At 32.4% G+C, this 19,147-nt stretch overlaps 1 protein-coding gene across 6 annotated transcripts in view; it reads right to left on the reverse strand.

Annotated features, from left to right (window-relative positions):
- LOC145246022 (uncharacterized) overlaps positions 1 to 19,147 on the reverse strand; it is a 231,371-nt gene that overhangs the window by 89,603 nt on the left and 122,621 nt on the right. For 4 of the 6 annotated variants that reach the window (XM_080107843.1, XM_080107844.1, XM_080107841.1 and 1 more), the window contains 2 exons: positions 10,664 to 10,854; positions 5,843 to 5,925 (listed from right to left, as the gene is read on the reverse strand). In XM_080107843.1, coding sequence (XP_079963969.1) covers positions 5,843 to 5,925; positions 10,664 to 10,854 — 274 coding nt within the window. The remainder of the gene's footprint in view (positions 1 to 5,842; positions 5,926 to 10,663; positions 10,855 to 19,147) is intronic. The other 2 variants (XM_080107846.1, XM_080107842.1) reach the window with 1 other exon arrangement.

The following is a 19,147-nucleotide window of genomic DNA, read 5'->3' on the forward strand; positions in this document are numbered from 1 at the left end:
TACTTGCACCTAACAATTATATGTTTAAAAATATCTTTTCTTGGTAGGTTTTTTATTATTTTTGATTATTTGCATTTTAATTTTTTCCAGTTTTTTTTTTTTTTTTTTTTTTTTTTTCATTAGTCTGCGTCTGTTACAATGCTCGGCTGACACTAATAATTGCCGGTCTCGCTCGACCCATACTTGACAGGATTTCACAAGAATTCGGGTCAAATTATGCAAGAGTACCTAAAATTTTAATCATTTGCAAAAGATAGAAAAAGAATTATAGTAATTATTTATTTTCAAAATAGGAACGTCTAAAAGTAAGGGACAAAAATTGAGAAAAACAATCTTCTTTCTAGAATGTTGAAAACAAAATAGAAAAAAAGCAAATTCACACAATTTTCTTATTTCAAGACAAGCTAGGCTGAAAAGCTAGACTGAAAAGCTGCTGAAACAGCTTGCAATATCAACAAAGCATTTGGCCCAACTGAACACACAGCATAATGGTGATTAAAGAAATTTTGTGGCAGTGACGAGAGTCTTGAAGATGATGACCATGGTCGGCGATCAGATGTTGACGATCAATAAGGAGCCTTAGTCGAAGCCAATCCACGCACAACTGTTCGACAACTTGTTTCTGAATTAGACATAATGCATATGATGATTTCCAACCACTAGAGAGAGGTTGGAAAGACAAAACTTCAGAAATAAGTGCCTCACGAATTGAACGACAACCAAAAAAAAAAAAACACCATTATGAAGTGTCATCTTCCATTATTTTACGCAACAAGAACAACTTGTTTCTTGACCGGATTGTGACTTGCAATGAAAAGTGGGTTCTTTATGAAACCAGTGACGCTCAGTTCAGTGGTTAAATGCTGACGAAGCTCCACGACATTTACTGAAGTCATAGTTCCACTAAAAGGTCATGCTGACTGTTTGGTGGTTTGTGGCCGGTTTCATCCATTAGTTTTTTTAATGCAGGCAAAATCATTATGGCGAAAAACTACTGTCAACATTCATGCATCAGGAACTTTGACAACAACACCCAGCATTAGTCAATAGAAAAGGCCCAATTCTCCTTCATGACAATGCCCGAACGCACCTTGCTAAACCAACCCTGCAGAAGTTGAACAAATTGAGCTACAAAACTGTCTCATCCGTCATACTCTCTAGATTTCTCACCTACCACTTGTTCAAGCGTTTTGATAAATTTCTGCATGAGAAATGCTTAAAAAAATCTAAGTGATATCAAAAACACTTTCATCACCACCAAAACGCAAGATTTTTACATTACTAGCATAAATACACTTGTTTTGCGTTGGCAAGAGTGCTAATTCTGATGGTGCTTATTTCGATCAATAAATTTTTGTTTGTGCTGAGATATGTTCATCTGAATTCAAAAGTTAAAACTGCAAGAACTTATATGTCAAGAATTCAGCTCACTTTGTCCAAATAATTAACAATGCTCCTATTCATTCCAACCAAATCGTGAGTCTAGATGCAGTGAGTCTGCTCACGAAAGTACTCACTGATAAGACTATAATTGTGGTACAGAAAAAGCTAACTTCAGATACTTCGCTGAAGGAATACACTTGTATCCCAATTGACAATATAATGAAGATGTTGATCTTATGCGTAAAAGGGATCTTATGCGTGATGGGATCCATATATCGGTAGGAAGAAGATCTAGCAATAGGATCACCATTGTCTGGGGTACTGGCCAATGTATCTATGGAATATATTGAGAAAATGTTAAGATTTTCATCACTAAAGCCAACAACTAGTGCCTGCTATATGTGGATGACACATTTATACTCTGGCCTTATCAGGAAGATATTCAAACATTGCTGGACCATGTGAACTCTACCTGTCCAGCTATGGTTCACAATGGAAAAGGAACAGAATAAGAAATTATCATTCCTAAATGTGCTGCTAACTTGCACTGATCAAGGCTTTAGGTCATCTATATATTGAACGCCAATGTTCACTAAACAGTATCTAAACTTCAACTCCCATCATCCATATAATGTAAAAAAAGGAATTGCCTGTTGCATGAAATATCGAGCAAAAGCAATATGTAGTAACAGCAATACATATCAAGAGGAAATGGACACTTTAAGAGAAACCCTCCATCAAAACAACTATCTAGAGGCATAACATCAGCTCAAAAAAACTGGACCAAACACCAGGACATCATCTGAAAAGTCATTGCAGTTTGTATGTCATACATGAAGAGCTTGTCTAAAACAAAAATTCAAAGAATATGTAATCTATATGAAATCAGGACAGTATTCAGGAGCGAATCGGCTCTCCAAAAACATCTTGTATAAGCCCTGACAGAAAGAATCATAACTAAGAACTATGTGTATGAGACTCTATGTAAATGTGGAAAACTATACAAAGATGAGATATGTCGTCCACTAAGAGTAAGAACACTGAAAAACTGCAATATGTGGAGAGATTGATTGACAAGTCGGGTGTGCCTGATCACATATGGAGAGAAAAAGAAAAATTATCTGCTCTTGAGACAACGTAAAAATATAGATACAAAAAAAAAAAAAAACACATGCTGTGTGACAATCAACTATAAGCAGACCTAGCATAGAATTTAACACCATATGGGAACTATTAATAACAAGCTGCACGTGTGTGATCTGCCTCTGGTGCTGCATGTGAGATGACGCCACAAAAAATGAATGTGACAAGTGTGAAGGACCAACATTGCCTTCACATTTTCGCAAAGTTTCAGAAAAATCTAATGAATGGGGCAAAAGTTATGGAGTAAAAAGTGTCATTTTTTGCAATTTTGGGGCATTTGTGACCCCCTTTTGAGCTCCTGGGAATGCAGAATCCCATTGAAAATGGACAGATGGTGCAGCTTCACGCCTTAAGACGTATATTTGAATTCAGCACCATGGAAAACCACTATATCAAGTTTTTGAGTAATATAAGGAAAAGCATGGTTTTTTAGCACTAAAAGTCCCAGAGGGATGCAAAACAGAATTTTGCCAGGATCACCCATATTGAATTTATATTAAAAACAATGGCTTCCACATTTTGGCCAAGTTTCAGGAAAAGCTAATGGATGGATCAAACGCTATGGGGAAAAACGTGTCATTTTTGGTCATTTTGGGGTATTTTTACCTTTTTCAAGCCCCTGGGGATGCCGAATCCCAGTATAACCATGCAGTTTCAGGTCTTTTGACCACTGTAATACGAGGGGCATGCAATAAGTAATGCCCCTGACCCACTTCCAGTTGTCTGATCTAGCTGAAATTTTGCATGTGCAATGATTTATATCTCTACAGGTTATGTGTCAAATTACAGCTCTGAATTTATTGTGGTTTCTGTTTTACAGGTGTTCGAACTGAGTCAGGTATGAAATGGAGCCTGTTGAATATTGAGCAGTGATCCGGTTTTGAATTTGAAAGGACACACACCACAGGAGACTTTTGATGAAATGAAAGAAACTTATGGTGATAATGCCCCATCATATGACCTTGTAAAACGCTGGCATCGTGAATTCAAACATGGCCGGAAGTTTGTGGAAACAGCTCCCAGACCTGGTCGCCCCCACTTCTGCCATTGATGAGGCATCTGTCCGTCAAGTTGAGGCTGCCATTTCGGAAGATCGGCACATTACTATTCGCCAAATAGCCCAAGATGTCAAGATTAGTACAGGGTCTGTGGAAACTATCATTCATGACCATTTGCATATGCATAAGGTGTCTGCCAGATGGATTCCCAGGTTGCTCACACCATTCCAGAAGCGAGAACGCGTCGAGTGCTCGAGGATGAATTTGGAGATGTGCCAAGAAGATGAGTCAAAGTTTTTCAAAAGACTGATTACACAGGATGAAACCTGGGTCCATCACTATGATCCAGAGACCAAAGCCCAGTCAATGCAGTGGAAGCACTTGGACTCACCACCTCCAAAGAAGGCAAGGGTGCAGCCCTCCGCTGGCAAGGTCATGCTCACAGTCTTGTGGGACCAGGACGGAGTAGTGATGACAGATTTCCTGGTACCACAATTACAGGAGCTTATTATGCTTCACTTTTGAGGAAATTAAGGGAAGCTTTCAAAATCAAGAGGCGGGGCAAGATCAGCAAAGGTACCCTCCTTCTGCAGGACAACGCTCCGGTCCACAACTCGCATGTCGCCAGATCAGAAGCACGGGCGTGTGGTTATGAAATCCTCCCCCATCCTCCCTACTCTCCTGACCTTGTACCCTGACTTTCACCTCTTTCCAGCCATGAAGTTGTTTTTGAAAGGAAAGCGTTTCTCAGATGATGCAGCCTTGATTTCTGAAGTCACGTTGTGCTTGCAGGACCAACCTGGGGCGTTCTACAAAAATGGTATCCAGAGCTGCATCAACCGATGGGAGAAATTCATAACTCTGGGTGGTTCCTATGTAGAGAAAGACTAATAAATGTGCCAAGTATCGTTGCTCTACTGCTATGGGAAGTGGGTCAGGGGCATTACTTATTGCACGCCCCTCGTAAACCACTAGCATATCAAGTTTTTGTTGAGAAACCTAAAAAAAGAGCCACAAAGGAGGCATTTTTAGCACTATGTTATGTGGCAAAACGGGCCATTTTGGGGCATTTTTTACCTCTTTTAAGTCCCTGGGGACGCAACGGGAATTTTCGCAAAAATTTTTTTACTGTGCACATTTATTTAATGAAACCCAATTTGTGGCAAAATTTCAGGAAAACTAATATACGGTTATCTGGCAATCATCCGGAATAACGGACACATGGACTCATAGACAGACACCACTGAAAACATAGGTCCCTCTCCGATAAATCAAGGGATCAATATATATATACACACACACACACACAGTAATAAATATTAATATTTACATCTAGAAACAACAATGACTATCCAATGAAAGAGATGGTAATTAGATGGTGCAAAGTTAGGTGAATAAGGTAGATAGCATAAAGTCTCCTACCTAAGTGACATGCCGAGTTTTGTACAAAACTAACTTTTCATCACTTTTTTCATTATTTTCGTGACTGAATAAGGATGCGGTTATAACTCATTGTCCTTTGTGGACAGTGTTTGTGGAACATGGTGCAGGTGAAGTCTGTCTCATAGCTGCCTTCAAGGCCTGCGATCATCCACTGCAAGACTCATCATGAAGGGACAAATTTCCCAACTTGAATTTTTTTTAAACCAATGCCTTGCAATATGTTCATTCACAGAACTATCTCTAAACGTTCAACATATCGAGTGGCTTGATGCAGCTTCTGATAAACTCATTTTGAAGTCGTAAAGCAAACAGACCCAAACGAGATCTTTAGACACTAGCATCTTTCTCACAGTTGTCTGTTTTATAACTGACGTACAGATTTTATAACTGACGTACAGATTTTATAACTGATGTATAAATTTTATAACTGATGTTCATATTTTATATAATGTCTGATGTTCCTACTACTGACAGTTCAAATTTGAAAACAATTGCTACATGCATTCCATATATATTTCAACTTTACTCAATGGCTAAATCAAAAAAGATTTTTAAAATGGACAGTACTTTTTTGGTTACCTAGTAATTCTTCTAGTCGTTAAACATACAAAGGTCAGTGAAGAGAAAAATATAGGCCAAATGAAAATATTATTAGCATGCTAAAGCCAGTGAAAAAGAAAAAAGGAAAGCAAATTCTCAAAAGTTTATATTTTCTTTTTTTGTTGCCTAATATAATTTTAAGATGCTTAATGTGTTGATTGAAAGACACTTAAAATTTTATGAAAACGTATGAACAATGAAAAAATAAGTTGCATTCAGTGTAATTTTTTTATCTTTGCTACAATTGTTTGATTTCCCAATAATAATTAACAAACCTTTGGTGAAAAAAGAAGAATTGGATTCTCCCTCTGCTGCAGAAACTATTATAGATGGAGTTTTTTTGCAATTAATAATTGAGCTGCAAAAGAAAGATTTCTTTTAGCCATACATTCACAAATTAGGATGAAAAGAAACCAACATAAATAGATGCATTATTCAAGAATAACAAAGACCACCAGCTATTATCCAGAAGCATAAAAAACAAAATAGAAAAATTTAAAATATCACCTTTTTTTTTTTTTAAACTTATCTACCTCAAACTGTCCTCTTTTTCTCTCTACTCAGTCAATATAATGGAAACTAGTTTTAGTGGTGTTTTTCAAATGACTATTATAAAAAAAAAATCTAATTTTTTTATTTTTTTTTTGACCACTGATTTAAATATTACTATTTATTTTTCACCTTAAATCCAATGATATATGGATATTTTGTGTAATTTGTAGTTTTTAGCTGACTTTCCTTTACATAATAAACTAGCAGAGATACCCGGCACTGACTGGGGCAAAACTGTAACATATTTCTATTAAAACTTCTATCGCTATCAGTCTAGTTCTCTTTTTACCAATTTACTGTTTTCCAATCTCCTATTTCTTTGAAGCCCAAAAGTCTTATATATTAAAAAACTAGCAAGGCTACCAAGTGTTGCCCAGGTTCATATAAAACAAATAGAAGAAATTAAGTTGCGTTTTAAGACACCTGCTACTCTTAAGATATTGAGCACTTTTTAATGACTATATATCACTTTCTATCATGAGCCATTTTTTTTAGCTCTCAACTAACACAAAAAACTGTTTTTTGAGGTGAATAAACTAACAAGTTAAAACCTAGGGATATGACTCCATTTTAATAAGAGCTTTGTTATTTCATTTTAGTTTCATGCATTTTGTCAGTTTGCATTTTACATGAACATGAGTCACGTGACACATTTGGGGGATATGACATTTATTTTTTGTATAGGGCATGTCTCAACATAACCCCCAAAAAGTTAAGATGCCTTTAATGCGAAAATAAAAACATTACATTATATGCATAAATGCACGAACGTCAGAGTTGATATAGATTTTTTTTTTTTAAGTTCGTTAAGATTTGTTTCCCGATGACTTTTAAATCAGGTGAAATTTTTAATTTTCTGTTTAATTGTGATTTTTTTTTGCATAAATAATTAAGACAGCTTTAATATCAACACAGACGGAATTTAATGTTAATTAAATGCTGCTTCAGTCTAGAAAAATTTCTCATACCGATTTAGCAAGTTACAAATTGACAAAATATTTTTGTCTTCAGCAGAAAAACATTCTTACTGAAGGAATTTAACTTTAATTAATAATCGTCTCAGTCTAGAAAAATTTATCCTATTTACTTTTATTGTTTGTTTATTCTGTATTTAATATTATTGAATCTTTAAATAAATGCTTCCGAGAGAATTCACACAGCCTAAATAAGATGAATAAACGCCATCTTGATCTGAAATGGTATCTTCTACTACATTACAGTAAGTAAAATAAGAAAATGAATGGCATTTGATCAAAACTGCAACGTTACCCAAATAATTAAATAAAAAATCAATTACAAAAAGTAAACGAATAATTTTAGCATAATAATTAAACTGAACAGGAAAATCATAACTAAAATTAACACAGACCATAAACTGCAGATGGTCAAATAAAAAAAAAACACCCCCACTCAAATTTTAAAAGACAAATCAACATAAACATATACTCATCAAGCATAAAATAAAATGTTCATTCAAAAATTAAAGTTAAATGAAATCTTTACAGTATTTTCCAAAAATGAAATATTAAGAAATATAAAAAAATATCTATTAAGTTTTCACGAAAATGTAGCTAGTTCTTTATATAGCATAAAGTATATGTATGAAAAGTTTTGCTTAAGTTTGAATATATCTTTTGAAAGTTTATTATCTTGGTAATTTTAAATGGGGATAAAAAATTCAAACATGTAATTGGGATGATTTTGTGTATCCCAAACCAATTTAATCCTTACTATTCTGATTTTCTTAAAATTAAATATTTTTATTCAAATGCTGCATTTGTTTTGTATCCGTGGCAGAGAGTTTTCTTAACTATTCTGTACTTTCGCAAAACAATTTAATAAACAAAAGATACAGTAAAAATTAAATCTAACTTGAAAATTATATCTAAAAAATAGCATGGTTTGTAAACTACAGAAGTACTAAACAGATAAAAGCACAAAAATGTAATCAGCTTAAAAAAAGAAGAATCTGCATTTTTTAAGGGATAGCAGTAGAGCCCCCTTAATTTCTTAAATGTTTTTTTTTTTTTCAGTACAGTTTATAAAGTGCAAAAGTTTTTCTTTAACAATAAACAGTTTTATGTTTGAAAAAGTAAAAGCGATAAAAATCAAAATCAAACCAACGGCATCAGCTAAGATCAAAACGAAAACCTCAGAGTATACAGTTTAACACACTACCAACTGCTCTAACTTGAAATAACATGTCAAACCACTGGAATTGAACTTACTAAAAGGAAAGGAACCTTTAAAAATCGACACATACACAGATACTGAAATCATTCAGAAAAAGATCATTTTATTTTGACGATTTTTAAAAAATTCAAATGTGAATACGTTTCCAGTTCATCAGTCATCATGGCGTTACATTGACAGAGTCACACCATAATCCATTCAACTTGCACTTTCTTACATATTGGCCAATCTTAAAAATATTTATACGATTGGAAAGAAAATTTGTATATATTTTAAAATGTCAAATATGATTTTTTTTCAAGACTCAATTGTATACGCTCTTGTTTTGCAAAACCAAAGTGGCCAATCCTAGTCAATTTTCTTAAAACACTTTAAAGTACAACCAGGAAGTTCACTGGTCTAAGCAATGACAACAAATGCAGGTTCTGCATCACAGAAGTCAAGTGTGAGCCAACATCGAGTTGTAAAATTGTGCTACCATACAATGTGACACAGTAGCATGCATAATAAGTGGATAATCTGTAATAAAAAAAAATTGAATATCGGATACAGCAACATATACCCAAAAGAACAGTTGGAAATAAGTCATACATACATACATACACACTATAACTATGCAATTCCTACAGCTACATAGCTAGAAAATGGAGTTATTGAACCTGACATAATGATAATAAGAAGAAGCAATCTTGGAAGAAATTAATGTTTCCTATGATGCCGAGTTAAACAGAACTGAGAGGGAAAAAATAACGAAATACCAAGGTCTAACATATAACATGAAAAGAAACTGAAATCTTAGGGAGATTTCACTTATTCCAGTAATTATAGGAGAAACCTAACTCATGAAAAATAATTTAAAAACTACCTGGTAAATATACCCAGTGAACCAAGTGATCAAAAAAATTGTGCTCTAATTAGAACCTTTAAAAATCTCTCGGCTGCAATGTATGAGATAGCGGGTCAATGTCTGCCAACTCCCAACAACTTAAATGAAATGAAACAAAAAAATTGACCTGATGGAAACAAAATACGAGACAAAATTACCAATTTTTTTTTTTTAAATTATAAAGGTAAACAGGAAGATAATCACAAAATGATTTCAATTTCAGGATAATTTGAAGTGAAGTGAACTTAGAATTACTGTGACCATGGTCGTTCAGTCAATCTTGTGGCTTTTTCGTTACATTCTGTTTTTCACACGTAACAAACAATTTTGTGCTAAATAATTTTTAAGGGATTAAACTGTTCAAAATAACTTTAAATTTAAAAAAAAAAATGGTGTTTTGAAAAATCATATTTCTTAAAATAAGGCTCCATATTCAAAACTGTAAACTGTTGGAGTAATTTGTTGATTTGTTCTTTTAAAACAAAATTTTAAAAAATAAGAAAAACTAATAACAAAAATCAAATTTTTAAATTGTAAACTGGAATATTTGTAACATACATTGAAAAAGTTTATAGGGAAAATTATTGTTGCATAAAAAATTTAAGTTTGAAAAATTAGAACAATTATGGGACAATATTGAAAACAATTTGGTATAAACAGTTGTGAGATTAAGTTAAAAAATAAAACGTGCTGCTTTTTTAAGCAAAAAAGTAAAACAGGAAATTACAAAAACAAATATAAATTTATTCATGCCATGGACATTCAATTAAAGAAAATTAGGTGCTTGTGTATGAAAATCAAATTGTGAAATATGGCAGCTTAAAATAAAATAACATGAAAACTTTATAAAATACTTACTTGTTATTGAAAGATATTAATGTATTAGGAAAATAAGCGATTAGAACGTTAATAAGAAATAAAATTTAGTGATTTCACACCATTACGATGCCAAGGAGACAATCACTAAATAAGATGAAAATCTCTAATAATAGCTAGAGAAAAAAAAAAAAAAAAAAAAAAATGATGGCGGCTCTTGACTGTGAATCATGGTTAAATTTCATAAATAAAAATACTTGATTATTTTCCATAATTTTTGGTGTATGCTAATAGTAATTACTTCATAACGTTTTTCTATAATATTTCACAACCGGGTTTACATACACAAACACTGAAAATGAACACATTCAATATTAGAAGCAAATAAAAATTTGCCCATTCCAATTAGCAAGAATGTCAAAAGAAAGAAAAAATAATGCCTCATATTGGAACATAAAATATTAATGATGAGCAATATAAAATTGACAGCACAAATTTGGTATTTTTAGTATTTAAAATATTTGCATTTCAATTGATGAACCTAACTCATTAATAAACAGATGTATTGTTATAACATACCTTGAAAAGAGTTTACAGAAAAAATTATTACATAGATTGTCTAATTGTAAATATAAATAAAAATTCAAACCTTTGACTGAGTGATTTCTTCTTCTTTACAGAACGAGGTGTGTGGCAGATAACTTTTGCAATTGAATCTTCTTTACAAATGGAAACATCGAGACGTGAAAAACTTTCCTTCTGTAAATTCTGGTGGGGTTCATCAAAAACATCAGCCACAAATACATCAACTTGATTCTGATTCTCTTTCTCAACAATCTGCTTAAAGAAACAAAATCTTTAAAATTATACTTGCTGAGTGATATAAAAATACAAAAACTAACAATATATATCTAGATGACACATGGTCTAGTTTAATGAAGGATTTGTATTCTAGCCACATATACAATGACAATTTTGCAACATGGACAATCACCCAACAGCTGACAAGTTTATCTTAGTCAAGATTAGCAATAAAACAAAACTCTTTAGAGATTTTCTTTCAATGTTTAAACAATTTTCATTTTCAATGCAACAATTCCCTCTATCAAGCTTCTAATGAATGAAGCAAGAATTTATAGAAAAAACAATTTTAAATGTTTAAAACTTTAAGCTATTCTTTTTTTCTTTCCCCAATAAGTTTACATTTCTTATAGAATGAACAATTTTTTAAAGAAAATACTTTACATTTGAATTTTATAAAAAATCTATTTCAATTGCAAAAATAGATATTTAATAAAATTCAGATTTAAAATGTTTTCAATGAAAAATGCTTGAAAAATTTTTAAATGAAAAACAGACTTAAAAAAAAGGCTATTAAAGACTGATTTAAACAAATCTTAATAAAATGTATTCAATGAAAAAAAAAAAAAAAAAAACTTTAAAATTTACATTAAAAATGTTCTTCAATAATTTACATCTTTTTTTGTAATTTAAAATCAACTGAATGTTGAATGAAATGTACAGGTCAAAAAGTATATTTGTACTGTATTTACTAGCAAGACTATTCAGCATTGCCTGAGAAAAAGTATAACACTTTTCGGTGCTTCTACAGTATTAGGACAAAATTTTGTAGTTGATAAATGGAGGATTTGTGTAGAACAACTAACCATCGGAAACTGTTCTGTCTATTGCGAACCAGCCACCTCCATGACTTGTGTAGAACAACTAACCATCAGAAACTGTTCTTAAACTAAACATGGCTTACACTAGTAATACACACGGACGAAAAAACGCTTTGGATAATCACAGATTTCAAGGTAGTTCTACTAAAATGGCCATATTTTTTAAACCAAAGCACTTCAAGTCTTCAAATTACTACTGTTTTGTTCGGAAATGAATATACTTTCAAATGAATTAATAAATATGAATGTACATTATATATTTTAAGAGTTTTAAGCAAATAAATTGATAAAAATGTGAACGTCATAAAATGGCGTTTTCGGTAAGGTTTTGTAATGACCCCCCCCCCTGTTTTCTAAAGGTCCGTACCGTGATTGTATGAAGAATTTCGTCATGAAATTTGGGAACCAATTAGAAGAGGTGTTAATCTTAATACTGTCAAGTGTCCGAAATATTTTTGACCATTTCTTTTTTTGTCGTGTTAAAAATAAACTTTAATATGCCGAGTATCGAACATTTTGAAAAAAAAATTCTTCAGACACCCAGTAGTAAGTAAATCAATCTTTTTACTATCTTTATCAATTAAAAGTATTATTTTATGTTAAGTAGGACCGCGGTAATTGATAATTTAAAAGGACCTACCCGAAAAAAAAAACATTGTTTCTATTTATCGAATTTGGTCAAATGAAGTTAATATTACTAGCAGCAGCAGCTACAGCCTGTAGAATCAGCCATAGCACAGTGTATAAACAAACACGCGTTCTTTAATTTTTATTCAAGAACGAATTAAGAAAAACAAAATGAAACATAATGAAAATAATTAAGAAAAACAAAATGAAACAAAATGAAAACATAATGAAATATGAATATAAATGTTCTTATGTTTAATTAGAGCTATTTTGTTATCAGAATAACATTAGTTTAGAACTATTCGGTTTTCAGAATGTATAACAACAATCCCAACCAATTCGGCATTATGAATCTGTTGCAATTTCTCACATTTTTTCGTCAAATTTAAAAACATGGTTAAAAAAAACAAAATAAACTTTTGTAGATATATAGCTTGCATGCACTTTTATTCTTTAAATTAGTTTTGAACAGCGAATTAAAACAATGTTTTACTGCGAACAGCCACAAATGTTTTTTTTCAAAATCAAAATAAGTATCAAAATCTCGTTTATACATAGATTCGAAAAAGTTGTCAAAAAACAAATATATAACAAATAAATGTTATCAAAGGCAAGATAAGTTACTTTTCTACCTAACTGGATAATTTTCTAGTGTTTTTATTTAATGTAACATGTTTATTCAGCTCGAAAAACGTACAGTGTTTACCGATGTAATGTATTGGAAAATTAAAAATGGCGCCCGGCCCGACTCTCTTTGACACGGTAAGTTTGAGAAAAGGAGTTAAAAATTTAAAAAAAAAAAAAACTATACAAAATACTGTTAAAAACTCACCGAATATATGTCAGCCTATGTCACGGTAACATATATTGAGCGAGTTTCTAGCAGTATTTTGTCTACTTTTTTATTTTTAACTCTTTTCCCCAAACTTACCGTTTCAAGAGAGTCGGGTGGCGGGCGCCATTTAAAATTTTCCAAAACATCGGTAAACACTGTTTTCAAGCTGAATAAACATGTTACATTAAATAAAAACGCTAAAAAATTATCCAGTTAGGTAGAAAAGTAACTTGCTTTTGATAACATTTATTTGTTATATATTTGTTTTTTTGACAACTTTTTCGAATCTATGTGTATAGTAATACAAACCCTCAAAATCTATATCAATATTCTTGAAATTTTAAAAGCAGTTAGAAAACACATCAAACAACAATTAGGAAGTTTTTTATTTCGTTAATTTTATTTTCTACTTATTAAGCGAAAGATATTTTTACAACCTGCTCCAGCGTAGTATAAACGGCCTATGGAATTAACACCTTCAACCTCGAAAATAGAAATCAACAAATTTATGGAATTTTCTTTGAAATTTCGCAACGCAGTTTCTTATTAAATTAAAACTAAATATATAATATAAAGCCAATAATTATGAACCGCTAACAGTAAATATGAGTGATGAACGCTCTCTTTGAAAAAAAGCTCTCTTAACTTCACCTCTAATCCAAATTATGTGTGGCAAGTCTCCTCCTAAAACACTCTTTAACCCTAACAATAACACTAAGTTCGAGTGGCAAGCCCCCCTCCCCCTCAAACAAAATACCTCTGTAAGCCACATACAAGCATCTAAAACAAACAAACAAAAAATAGATCCTTCCTTAAAGAAAATACACATAAAAATAAATTGGTTAACTGTCCTAAAATGCTAGAATGGCCAGGAAATGGTGAATTATTTTACATTAAATTTTTGTGAAACTAACCGCTCCCCCCTCTAATATTGTTTTTGTTAGCTTTGTCTCTGTCAAGTTTTCAGTATGTTCACACATAATTTTCCTTAGCCCTACAATTAATTCAAAGTCCGAATGGCAACCCTCCACATATTCTCATTGCATAGAAACCCTCTTAAAACTACACATAATCATCTTAAAAAAAAAAAAAAAAAAAGCATGCATATTTTCCCATAGAAAAAAAACAGTTAACTGCCCTAAAATGCTAGAATGATCTGTAATAGGAAATTATTTTACATTCAATTCTAAAATAATTTGTTTATCTTTCATTAAAGTTTTTCATGGCATTTTATACATAATTTCCTAAAAAGTTAGAATCACATTTTGGAGGGGTGGTCAGAAGGAGTTGAGTGGGGTTAAACAGAAGGTGTTAATCTACAATAATACCAAAGAAATATTGCAATATATTCATTTTTAAATGGTCTTATGTTTAGATTTAAGTTTTTTGTACATAAAGCACATTACAATTCAACTTTGAGTTCTCCAACTTCTTTTCTGTTTATGGATACATGGCATTTTTAAGGAATTGCTGCATATTTATGCACATTTACTGCAGATTATTTGGAAACCATAAACTTTGGGAGATTTTCAGTTGCATATTCTGATTCCTTGTACAAAAATACACTTATACAGTAAATTTCATTTTTTAGTCTTGTGTTTTAACAAAGATATGACATTTTTACTGAAAAAGTAGTGTAAAAAATGTGACGAAACGCATATGGTCTTAAAGAGGGGAAAATATCCAAACGTGTGAGGCACAAAAATAGCCATAACTTCCTTAATTTTAATCAGATTTTAAAAATTTAAAAAGATTCTTTCTTAGCTCATCAAGCTCTTTCTATGCATACCAATATTGAAATATTTCAAGCTATTTCAATTTTTTCATGTGTATTGCTACTTACATTTTTAGAGGTTATGGACCCAACATGCGTCTTTATTTTGATGGATCCGAATCAAAATTCGAATTGTGGCAAGTGAAATTTCTAGGATATCGAATTCAAAAGCTACACAAAATACTTCAAACACAACCTGAAAACAGAAATGACCCCGACCTCATTGAAAAGAATGCAACTGTCTTTGCGGAATTAATACAGTCCTTAGATGACCAAACTCTATCACTAGCCCTGAACAATGGCTGCAAAGCATTGAAGATATTGAGAGAGCATTATTTATCGAAAGGAAAACCCAAAATTATTTCTTTTATACTGAACTGACCTCCCTAAAACAAATGGAAGCCAAAACCATTACAGATTATAAGAGCCAAAACTACTGCAAATTCTTTAAAAATGTCTGTGATAAGCGACAGTCTGTTAATCTCCATGGTCCCCAAGGGATTACAGAATGATTTCAAGCCATTTACCACCGTGATAACCCAGAAAGAAAAACCCATGACTTTTAGTCAATTCAAGGTGGCATGAGGAAACTAAAAAATGATCATAGAAAAAAAACGAATCTACAAATATCATGAAATTTAAAAATGCGCACATAAAAACACCAAAATTAAGTTATACCCATGCCAGGAATAAAAACCGCAACTTTGCCAAAAACTATTTTTCTCCTAAGTACAAAAATTATTTGCTTTAATTGTGGCTGACCTAATCACAAGAGTTTTCAATGTAGATACTGGACTTTCAAGGGCGACTCCATTAAAAATGTGGAGAGCTCCGTTAGCGAACATACATTCTTATTTTCATGTTCATTTCAACAAACAATAATTTTCTTGATAGTGGTGCAACGGCACATGTGATTACAAAGGACTCTGATTTTATCAATTTTGATCCAAACTCTAAGCCACAAAATCATTTTGTAGAACTTGCTGATGGCAGTTGAGTAAATGATATCGTTTTGAAAAGAGGCGATGCTAAAATCTCGCTAAGGAACAATAAAGGTGAACTATGTTTCTGTATTCTAGAAAACACTCTTCTAATCCCAAAATTTAAACAAAATATATTTTCTGTACAAGCTGCCATTAAACAAGCTGCAAATATAAACTTTAGTCCCAATAAATCAAAACTGGTGTACCCAAACGGAACTGTATTCGATATTAAAGAAAATGGAAGACTATATTATTTAAATAGCGTAGTCCCATCGAAAACTGCCTGCCATGATTTACAAACATGGCATAAAATTCTTGGACACTGCTATAGTCCTAATATCAAAAAGTTGCCGACTGTAGTTGATGGAATGAAAACTTTAACTGTGACATTTGTACGCAGGGAAAAATGACAAACTATTAAAACAAGATATCAGGCAAGAAGGCCAAGAAAATCCTATCATTAATACATTGTGACTTGAATGGTCCCGTGGAACCGATGGCCAGAGAACATTATAGATATGTGTTGAATTTCGTAGATGACCATTCAGGTTTAATAATGGTTTACTTTTTAAAGAACAAATCTGATACCCTGCTAGCAACTAAAAAATAGCCAACATGGCTCCCTATGGTGAAGTAAAGTGTATTCACTCTGACAACGGTACGGAATTCACCAATAAAGACTTTGAACTTTTACTAATTAACCATCATATCAAGCATGAAAAATCGGCCCCTAGATCGCCACACGAAAACGGGACTGCAGAAAGAGCCTGGCGGACACTTTTTGAAATGGCAAGATGGCTACTCATTGAATCAAAACTCCCCAAAAGCCTCTGGACGTATGCACTTATGGCGGCTGCCTATATATGCAACGGGTGCTTTAACAAAACACTATCTAAAACCCCAGATGAAGCTTTCTGCGGTAGAAAACCAAATTTAAGCCAAATGCATGTAATTTGGTTCAAAGAGTAAATTAAATATTAAAACCAATAGTTATATTTCTTGGATACGATAAAAACAGTTCAGCCAATTTAGTATTCTTTCCAGAGAAAAATAAAATAAAAAAAATCCGATGTGTAAAATTCACAGACACGTTTAATTTGAAAGACGAAACCCCGTCATATGAAGAGGATGAAATTATATTTCCTCAAATTATTAAAACAAATGAAGACAATGAAGATGACGGAGACAAGAATATCCATGATGATGATGATGATGATGATAAAGTCAACAGATACCCCAAAAGAAATAGAAGGCGGCCCGATTTTTTTGTGGTCGACAATATGAAAGATTATCAATTTTATTAATATTAATTTAATTATTAATTAATATTAATTCAGAACATTGTGATGAATGGAAAATAGAATTAATATTAATTCAGAACATTGTGATGAATGGAAAATAGCCATGAAAAAAAGAAATAGATGCTTTGACTGAAAATAATACCTATACGGTAGTACCTCTCCCAAAAGATAAACGTGTTATTTCTACAAGATGGGTCTTTACAAAAAAGACCCATTTTATAGAAATCAGGCATTGAACAGTACAAAGCTAGATTTGTTGCTAAAGGATACTCTCAGATTTACGGTATAGAATATTTTTCTACATTTTCACCGACCACAAACCTAACGACAATCAGAATTTTATTACAAATCGCATCGCAATATGACCTAAACATCCATCAAATGGACATAAAAAAATGTTTATTTGAATGCCCCAATAGACAGTGAAATTTATATTACCCCTCCAGAGGTTTGTTCGTTTGTTTAACCAGCATATCAAGCTTCTTTGGGTCATTTAATGCTGAGTACAAGATTTAAATTTTTGATACTTTCAGAATCGATTTTCGCTGGGTATATTCGGCCAATGTTTTGGTGTAGTTTGTTATTTGATGGTTTTTATATTTTATGGTAAAGATTTGCTTGTTTTAAGAAATTTAGAATGGTTTTAGAATTTTCTTTATCAAAGAGTTCTTTTAAACTTGTAGTAGTGTTGACGAATTCGTGTGAGATCATGACAGTCAAGTAAAAAGTGTTTCACTGTGTAAGTTTCGTGACATGGTATACATTTGGGAGGTTCTTCACTTTTTAGTAGGTGGAAGTGAGTTATGTATGTCTGTCCTATCCGGATATGTGATAAGACTACTTCTTCTTTACGTGATTTTCTGGTATATAGAGGGGTTTTTTAAGTATAGGGGTAATTTGGAAGAGTTTGTTGTTTTGGCAATTGTTCCAATTTTCTTGCCATTTCTTTGTGATAAAACTGTTTATTGAATGTTTGTAATCCATATATGGGATCTTTATGTCGTTTATTTGTAATTTTAAGGAATTTTTGGCCACCATGTCAGCTTTATCATTTCCATGGAAACCGTAGTGACTGGGAATCCAACAAAAGAAAGTTTTGTGTTGCATGATAGAATGGATCTTTTGTAACAGTTTGATGAGTAGGGGATTGTTTAATTTTTGATTTTTATTGCTTCTAATACTGATAATGAGTCTACAAATTTTATAAATTTTTTGGAGTTTTGGTTGGTGATATCTAGAACCAGGTTTATGGCTGTAGTTTCTGCACTATAGATAGAGGAGTTATTTGGTAACCTTTTCTGCTGAATAGTGTTTTCTGAAATAGCGGCACATCCCACTTGGTTTTGATCTTTGGAACCATCCGTGTAAATGTGTGTCCAATTTGGATAAAAATCCAGAATGTTGTTTAGTTTTTCTCTGTAGTCTGCAAGGTGAGTATTGGATTTAGGATATATTGTCAGGTCTAGTATGACTTTAACAGCCAGGGTGAGAGTTCTGGGAGATTTTCCTCGTGGATGCTGGTTTGATCTATTGTGTTGTCTGCAAGTGGCTTTATTGTTTCTTCCATGTAGAGACCAAAGGGTTTAATTGCATTTTCTTTTTTTTTGAATAGATGTGTGTAGTTGGGATTGAAAGTGCATTGATAGGCAGAATTTTTGCGATTTGATTTTAGTTTTAGATAATATTGTAAGCCTAATTTTTCATGTCTCAATTTTAGTGGAGGTTCATAGGCTTCAGCATATAAGCTTTCTGTCGGAGAGGTTTTGAATGCGCCCAGGGCAAGTCTTAATCCTGTGTGATGGATAGAATCTAGAGTTTTAAGGTAACTTTTTCTGGTTAAACCATATATGAAGCTTCCATAATCTAGTTTGGTTCTTATCAGAGTTCTATATTAATTTTAAGAGCGATGAGCAATCTGATCCCCACTCAGT

This window comes from Euprymna scolopes, chromosome 23 (genome assembly GCF_053919585.1).
Source record: "Euprymna scolopes isolate OS-2025 chromosome 23, ASM5391958v1, whole genome shotgun sequence".
Taxonomy (NCBI): Eukaryota; Metazoa; Mollusca; class Cephalopoda; order Sepiida; family Sepiolidae; genus Euprymna; species Euprymna scolopes.